The sequence below is a fragment of the Acanthochromis polyacanthus genome, chromosome 1 (assembly GCF_021347895.1).
Source record: "Acanthochromis polyacanthus isolate Apoly-LR-REF ecotype Palm Island chromosome 1, KAUST_Apoly_ChrSc, whole genome shotgun sequence".
In the NCBI taxonomy this organism is placed as follows: Eukaryota; Metazoa; Chordata; class Actinopteri; family Pomacentridae; genus Acanthochromis; species Acanthochromis polyacanthus.
The window spans coordinates 14,565,487-14,574,496 of record NC_067113.1 but is presented as its reverse complement, the minus strand read 5'-3'; the positions used below and the strand labels follow the sequence as shown (position 1 = coordinate 14,574,496).

The 9,010-nt window shown below is 39.5% G+C and overlaps 1 protein-coding gene across 5 annotated transcripts in view; it reads left to right on the top strand.

Annotated features, from left to right (window-relative positions):
- The window catches only part of nkx2.2a (NK2 homeobox 2a), a 15,258-nt gene extending 7,111 nt beyond the window's left edge, over nt 1–8,147 (top strand). For 4 of the 5 annotated variants that reach the window (XM_051950566.1, XM_022192477.2, XM_022192475.2 and 1 more), the window contains one exon: nt 1–180. This exon is cut by the window's left edge. Coding sequence is in view for 1 of the 5 variants with exons in the window: in XM_022192476.2 (XP_022048168.1) it covers nt 7,693–7,883 (191 nt within the window). In the remaining 4 variants the exon portion in view is untranslated. Of the gene's footprint in view, nt 181–7,692 lie in introns of those variants that run through there. The other variant, XM_022192476.2, reaches the window with a different exon arrangement.
- Nucleotides 8,148–9,010: the final 863 nt, after the last annotated feature.

Below are 9,010 nucleotides of genomic sequence, written 5' to 3'. Positions count from 1 at the left end.
TTTTTGTAAAGTATGTTGTGTGTTGGTTGTAGAGATGTTTTCCTCTTTTTTTTCTTTTGTCCCTTCGTGTTATTATCAGCACGTACGAACCACTTTATAATTATAGAAATTTTAATTTCTTGCTTCTTTTATGGACCGAAAAAATATTTATGGCCATGAATAAACACTGGCAAGTTTTCAGCTTTTTTCCTTTGGTTTTTATTCCTTGTAAATATTTTGTGGCAAGTGTTTGCAACCTAGAGAACTCGCGGGAGCGTGGAGATGGAAAACGGGCTGTAGCTTATATATCTATATTTCCGGATGTCCAGAGAAATGAAGGAAGTGATTTTTGGCATTTAAAAAAAAGCACTGCAGTGTCAAATTACACATGTAAAATACAATGTAGCCGCGCGGTGATGGCAACAAATATCCTAATTTTTAAATGAGAATTTTTAAATAAAATGCTGTGTTTCTAAAATAAGGGTTTGATTTATCTAAGTGTGCCATTCGATTTGAAAAGACATCGCTAAACATCAGAATGAAAAGCGAGGAGCCAAATTGTGGCACAGAATAGAGTTGACCATGGGAATAAATCTCCTGCGCACTTCACTCCTTTTCTTTCTGGGCAAATTTAATCCCGAGAATATTTTTTCTGAGTCCAGACACCTCACTAATAAAGAGCCTAAAGTCACTTGTGAAATGGGACTAAAATCCACTCACTTAATATAAGTGGGCTTCTCAACATAAGAAGCTTTTGAGTCAAAAGCTCTCCTTTTTGTCAGCGTCCCCAGCCACTCCCGGCCTTGGGTGTAAAGTGGTAGACGGTGGAGGAAAAACATTGTTTAATGCAATAAATGTTTTGTTATCTTGTTAAGCGCTAAACTGCAAATAGAAGCAGGAATAATCAATGACTCACCAGCCTTCTTTGTTTAACCGCGGCCAACGCTCAGCGAAAATACGCACGACTTATAGAGGCATTAAGCGCCCTAATAAAGTTATATTTGACACCATCATGCAACGTGTTAGCAATCACACCCTGCTTTACAATATACTTTACACTATTAGGAGCCTTGTGCTTTTACGCAGGGACCAAAACAAGCACAAATGGCTCCTAGTGATCCGCAGAGCGCACTGCGGATTATCAGCCTCCACTCAATATCTTGGGTAAATATGATGACCTAGTAGAAAAATCTATGCATTTTGTTTGTCCCGGGACAAAAAAAAAAGTCTCCCAGCAGATGTTGGAGTCGCCCCTATCATCGCTGAACAAACAGCCAAATTGAGCAAATTTGCTAATTATTTACAGAATTGAGTCTCAGGGGGCTACTGCTTTTGTGGACGACACAGACTCAATTTGTCCCTCACAGAAAAGGTTTGTGTTTCACCACTGGTTGAGCTCGTAGGTCAAATAAATCAGTAGCTTGATCACCGTTTTTCTTTTTTAATTTCTTTGTCGATTAATAAATAAAAAATAGGAAAAATGGTGAGGGATGAGCAGCGTTGATTATAACGTGCCAATAATCGCTTATGCCAAAAATGATTACGGAAACCCGATGCGAGGAGAAAAATGATGCAGTGCGTGTTGTAGGAATTACAAAGTGAACTGATAGAAGGCGGTGATAAATGACTGGCTGTGTGGAATTGGATTTTAGTGAGCTGCTGTCTTTAAACACAAACTTAAATCCTGCAGCATCACAAACAAACTAACAAGTCAAAGAAACTGACTGACTTCTGGGTCAGATTTTGTCCATCTGATGAGGCGGTTCTGTGACTCCATCATTGCATAATACAGTACACAAGGCAACACAAAGACAAAAGCCCAGGCCTGGTTTTTGCTGGATGTTAGAGGCGTGCATGTTAACGAGCAGCAGGAGTGGAGATACAGACAGTGAAGATAGACAGAGTTTCTTGGTGCTGTTCAGAGTCAGGGAGATGTATCCTTGGGCTTTTTGTCCTGCCTGTCACTTGGTGCCATTGTGATCTTTGCTGCACACGTTGTGTCCCATATGGGCAGCTGGGCTCGGAAAAGGAGAAAAGGATCTCTTACAAACCCCAAATTGTATCAAGCTCTCAAATAAAGCATTGTTGTCTCTCAAAGAAAAACGAATTAAAAATTCGTGCTATATCTATTCTGGTCAAAAAAAGAAGCCCCATTCACCCATAACAGGGAGTCCTTCTTCCTTGATAGAGCTATGCCAACAACAGCCTTCTCATTTCTCTTTTCCCTCTATCCTCCCATTCTCCAAAGTCAAAGGCTGATTATTGTCTGTCCAAAAAAGTGGCTCGTCACAGCGCAAAAACTATTTTTAATTCCAGACAGTGTTCTTCCTTGTTTGCTTTGAGTCCCGGCTGGTATGCGTGGGCCTATTTCTAAAATGGAAAAATATTTGACACTATTTGCCCCGATCATTTCCCGTTTAAACGAGTTAAAGTGTAAAACTGGACCGCTATAAATTATCAATTAAAGGTCGGATTTCACAATTTTGGCTTTTACGCAAATACGCTGCTAAATTGCATCCTAATGCGTTTTTTCATTCTGGGAGCAGTGGTAGAAATATACAAATAAAACAACTTAATAATGCGAGAAGTAAAAGCTAAAGCTTCCATTTGCATTCTAATTGTATTGTGAGTCTGGAAGATGCAGATGTTTTTCCATGGGAACAGAAACTGGCAGGTGTTTGGTGGACTGATGCGCCCAGATCTGGTGCGTTTGGAAAGACTGGGAATTTGCGCATGGACATATTTGTAAAAAAAATCACACTTCATTCTGCATTTTATTAGCTGTTACATATTTTATGTTTACACAGGAGCAAACAAATGTAGATCTAAAGATCACTGAGCCAGCTCACTTGCAAATTTATTGCAAATTCAAACCCAGTTAAGGCCAACTCAAATAATTTCTTCACGCATCCAGTCAAGCTCTGTTGTGTTTACCCCAAAACTGAAGCCACACCGAATTGCTAGCTGTGTAAAAAAGAAAGAAAGAAAAAATCCTTCTCGGTAAACTTTTAGGGAGCAATATTCCATTTACAAACCCCTTGTATTGTCATTAACGCACCAGAAAATTACACTACTCCACCAGCTCAGCAACAGGGTCAAATTTATCGGAAATTGCTTTTGGCTGCTTGAAGGGATAAAGCAGTGCGACATTAAAACAAGCATCTTGGCGTGCAGCATAGTTCAACCTGCGTGGATAACACCATTATATACCTTGGAATACAATACTCGAGGAAATATGCACTTGGGACACCGTGGATCTTCGTCATCCTGCCCATTTGAACCTCGACATGAATCATTTTTCTATCGTGCACATCGCCAAATAAACGAGGATTTCAAAGCTATAATAAGCGGTGCTTTTCATTTAAAGGAAGCTATCTGGGTTTTATTGCCTTAAAGGAGATCCAGATTAGATTCGCCACAGTGATGATATTAAAGGAGAGAGAGTGAGAGGCAGTGATGGAGGGGAGGGAGAGTGCACGGGGAGGATTGTTGCGCCGGGCGGCCACGAGATGGAAGCAGAGGTCTTTAGTAGGCGTCATGCAGCGTTTTTCACCTGCAAACGTCGTCCAACTTCATGCAATGCCATCACTACAAATTACTGCACCTAAATCACATCCCAACTGCTGCAATGAACGTGATTTTCTCCCCCTCTTTAATGAACAGACATGGCAGCAAACTTGACTGTCGTTTAAGTACATGATTGTGGTTTATGACATTGTTATGGATCTTGAGAGCATAATCATAACGCTCTTCAAAACAAGCTAGACTTGACGTAAACAGTCCACAGGCAATTAGTACAGTTTGTATTTCACACCCAGAGAAAGATACAGGGAGACAGAGAGAGAGAGAGAGAGAGAGAGAGAGAGAGAGAGAGAGAGAGAGAGAGAGAGAGAGAGAGAGAGAGAGAGAGAGGAGGGGGAGGAGGAGAGACTCTGGGTGTCTCCACGGTGTGGCGCAATTGGATAGGAGGACAAATATGGTGCACATTAATTCACTTCAGTGAAAGTGAACAATAGAGGTGAAGTGAGGGTTTCCAAAGAAAGTCTCAGTTGAATCAGTGCCAACTACAACAAAGAAAAGTGTGAGTCAAATGTCCTCAACAATGTAAGAAACTTCGTATTGACATTTTTATGCCAGAACTGATCAAAGAAAGCAGCTTCTACTGAAAACATGTCATACTGAGCAAAAATGGGAACTACTACCTACTATAAAAAGCAGGTCTATGAGGTTTGAATGCCTTCTTTAAAACCAAAAATACAACAACAAATGGTTAATAATCACGTTTACGATAGAAAATCAACTGGCCAGTGTCATTTAAATGTCTCTCACGTCCTGCAGTTATATAGAGTTACTCTGCAGCCTGCAACAAAAAATAAATAAATAAATAAAAATGCCTGAGCACAATCATCTCCTCATGCAGAGAAGTATGCAAAACACTGCAAAATGGGTCAAATGACGTCAAAGTAAAAGGCTACCATCTTTACGCACCTGCTCAGTTCAGCATCAGTGAGCTTGCACCTGTAGGGGGCCTCATTGGGTTAGAAAGATGGAGCAGCAGGGGGTGGAGAGATGCTGAACATGATGGAAGAGGGCTGAGGGAGGAGGAAATAAATTTACAATCCGCAAGAGATTTTTTTTTTGCACCACTTTTGACTTTAGGAAGAAATCAGCCAACATCACAGCAGACAGAGCAGAAACATTTCCACATAAGGAGTTCTACTGCTTAGTCATTTAGTGAGAAGACAGACTGCAGGCATGGGAAAGTATCATAATCAAAAGCAACAACTCCAAAATATTACCCAGTCTACATTCTAATTGCTGGTGAGAGCAGCAGTGTGTGTGTATTTGAGCAGGTGGGAAGGTACAGAGTGTGGACCAGTACAAATCCACACGGCAAATCTGCAAGTTTACTCAGTGGGACAGAGCGTCTGCAGAGCATTGTTCACATCAGCCTCCCATCTGCATGAGAAGAACCTGGCGAGCCGAGAGCTGACTAACAAACACACCAGTATCTGTGGTTTAACCGAGGAAGAAACAGGAGAGAAGAGAAGAGCTGGAGCTTCAGTTTTCTGTGGAGCTGAATGAGAGCGAGAAAAGAAGAGAAATCCCAGAGGCGTCTTTGAGCAACTTCTGTATTGTTATGTTCATGTATAACATGAAAGTTAAACAGAATATAAATACAGTAGAAGTAGATGCATGCCTGCAATAGTCTCCGATAAATTGTTTATTTCATGACAAATGAGGAGTTAGATTCATAACATCTCTCTCAAATGAAGTCACTATTTGTAGATTTAATATGTTTAATTCATGGAATAATTGCTCAATAATAAACCAATTTACTTGCTTTATTCCCAGCTGATGTGTTTGTCTGTTAGAATTGTATACAACATTCCTTGATGTTCAGTTGGCACTTGAATTTAAGCTGTATAGATGTGAGAAATATACTAGAAAAGATAAAGACAACTAAAGATTACAAAGAATTTTTTTTTTTACAGAAGTCTGTCAGAATTGCAAATTTAAGTTTATGGTGTGATTATTTTAAACACACAATGCAGTATTATAGCCCATATTTTACATCTGCAACATGATTCATTTCACTCGTTTCCATAAATCCAACATATGAACATCATGACGGCCTTGTTTAAGTGCTTACACAGTTTGTTCTCCAGCTACTTACACCGAGGTGTTATTGCTCTGCTTTTCCTTATCAGCTCCACGCAATGCTGTTCTTTCACACGCAGAAAACCACAGCTGAGACAAAACGCAGAATCTAATTGCTTAAGTGTTCTCCTCTCCACGTAAGGTCATTCCCATAAACTTCATTTGCCATGAGTGGAAGTAGGTGTAGCAGGTTTTCAGAGCAGAATTTCAGCTCCTTTCCTTTTGTTCCATCTGAGGTAGGTAATGCCAGCACAAGGCTGAGTAGCACAAACAGTTTAAAATCCATCGTGACACTTTTCTGACAGCTCAAATGCTTCAAGTGATATTCAGTCAGTGAATAAGATCTTATACGTGTAACTGTTTCACACCAAAATAAATGGATGTGCATTCAGCTTCCGTTCTCGCTTCCTTGCACAAGACAAAAGACGCATCAGTGTTTTGCTGTAGGAGACGCTGATAGTGCAGTTCTTAAAATGTGGCTCAGTTTAAAGTGCTGCAGATGACCAGCAGCCGGTTCAGACTCATCTTCATGAAAAAGGAGCGAGCGTCAGGGTTCTTGACTTTGCTGAATGTTAAGATTAGGGAAACAGCAGAGTCCGCAGAGACACGAGGAGACTGACAGGAGGATGTAGGTGCTCAGAGAGAAAAGGCTGGTTTTTATCTTCCCTAAATCCTCACCCCATCTAACACTCCATGATGCCATGTAAAAAAAAATGTATTGTGTGTGACAAATCAAATAAAAGACTGCAAATAAAAATCATTCTGCCTTGTTATTTTGGTCAAATCCAAAGAGTGGGCTTATGATCATAATAATCCAGGAATGAATGGATTACAGGTTTCACACACACATTCATGTAAGATGTGTGAGATAGTGGATTTCATAACTCTGAACAAAACATTCTTTCTTAAAATGTACCACAGTGTAGATCATAAACTCATATTCCAGTAGTACATACCTCGTCTATTTCAGAGTGACAATGACAAAGGAATGCCACAACCAATTAAAACAGAAACAGTTTGTTGAGTGCTGTTAACAACTAAATGTGTCTCAAGCAGAACTATTTCATTCAGTTGTCTCCTGCTCTCTGGTGTGCAAACTCTGGTACGTTCCTGGAAATATAGATGTGTGTAAGCATTCATCCATCACTCTGAGGTGGATTAATGTGTAAGGGAGGATAAAAGTGGCTAAATATAGAGACCATTCATTACTTTTATGCCAGAACCTGGGAGATCAGCTGTGATTCTTTTTATTCTCTTTTTGCAAAGTTTATCAGTGTTTTATTCTAGTAGCAAAAGTGTCTCACAATTCTCCCAAACCACCTGTTAAATGCAGCTTTAGAACAAATATTCATTTAAATCACAATTGTTAATTAGGATGTACTAAATGGTTCTCATTTATTTATATAAAATAAAGCAAATCCTTTTGAAGAGTTTCTAACTGCAGGATCTACAGTATGGCCTTGTCAGTCAGTAACGGCAGCGTTCGTGTGTTTGCAATGGTGTCTTTTCACTGTCTATTAAAACCAACATGTCCATTCACTGTTTTGTTCCGTATAAAGTTTACGCCATAATGCTGATAGGACTTTTAAAACCCTGTTATGTCACTAAATTGAGCAACAAAGAAATTAAAATCACAGAACTTGTGTTTCAATCCCAATATGTGCACAAAATTAAAGATACTATGTTGATTCAATGATTTAATTTAACGTCAAGCAGATTCCACTCTTAAACTGTTCGAGGAATCCGCAGAAAAGATGTCCAGCACGCCTACGATAAATCTGTGGCGTAGCATAACACTCAGGTTTCTAATTCTAAAAAAAATGAATGATAAAAGAATATTGTTTATTGGCATCTGTGACTTTAAAGCATCTTTTGCAAGTGAATTTAAACCCACAGTGCATGATAATTAATATTCAGAGCCAACTCAGCTCCAAGTCCTCTTTCTCTTACACCTGTGAGTTCTATTAAAAGTTGTGCTGCTGTGTTGTGATATGCAAATTGCCATATGGTCTCATTTCCCTTTGTTTTCTCTTTCTCAATGTTCCATCTTAGGACTTGAATTGTCTTGTATAAAACCCACAGTCCGCTGCAGTCAGGTGGGCTGGATGGGGGACAGCGCCAACAATCAGGTTCCCAGAGTTGAGTGTTTATGCCTTTCACATAATGGATTGTCTCACCTTCTTCAGAGGATGAACATGAGGTGCTTGAGATGCCAGCACTGCAAATGGATCCTGGGGCTTTGAGCCCGATAACGACCAGCCATCATCTGTTTCCGACATGCTTCAATCAGCATGCGTGATGATCAAAGAGCAGCAATGTGGCAGCAATGTGTTTTACCAATTCAAATTGTCTAATTAACTTCCAGTTTAAAGAGGATGTGAAATATGTGTAGCAAGTTGTTGCCTATCGTGTGTTTGTGCACTTGTACCCTGTGGTGAATTTCTAATGTGTTGCTGAAGATATCTGCACTGGATGGAAAACGAATAAATAAAAGTTTCTCCATGATATCCCCCATTGTGGACTTTTCTGAATAGGTGCAGTATTTCACTAACACTGGCTTCATTGTGTCATGTATCACATTCAGTAATAATCCTCTTTATGTTGCACGAGACTGAAGCAATAACCTTCAACTTATTTATGTCTGGTGGACACATATCTTCCACTGATTATGTTTACATCCACACAAAAGCGACACAGCAGCACAAACAGCCAGAGGAGGATCTCTGGCACGTGAAGGTCTGCTACCTGTAAAACCCACATGCTGCAGGAGTAATGTGCCACGACAAATATTACTCTGAAACTACTTTAATGAAATGCATATCAGTTTAAATCTACTAGGAATATTCATTGGCCTTCATATCTTGACTCTTGTGTCCTGGCTTGCAGTATGTGGGAGTCGGTTAGTCAGCTTCATCCACAGTCAGGTCAAAATCCAGCTCTGAGCTGCTTCATGTCACGTACATCAAAGCTCTGTTTTGTTGTCTCCAATCACGATACACTAATTTTACACAGAGTCGTATTTTTTTTAACAACACATCAGCTTTACTCAGATCCTCCTCTCCAGTCCCTTTCCCCCAGTTAGAGTGACAGAGTGTTTTCTATTGCTGTCCAGACTGTCAAACTGTTTATTATGAACATTCAGTACTTCCCATGCTATTGCCAGTGTTACACTCCATCTTAAAACAAACTATTTCCCTTTTCAGTCTACATGAATGTAAATGCAAATCCAGGATTTGTGTGTTTATGTACTTTTTGCTTCATTTATTTTATTTATTCATTGACATATTGATTTATTTGATGTATTGAAGGTTGTTTTGAATATTTATTATTATGTAATTAAATGTTTTTTCCAAAAAAATTATCTGTACGG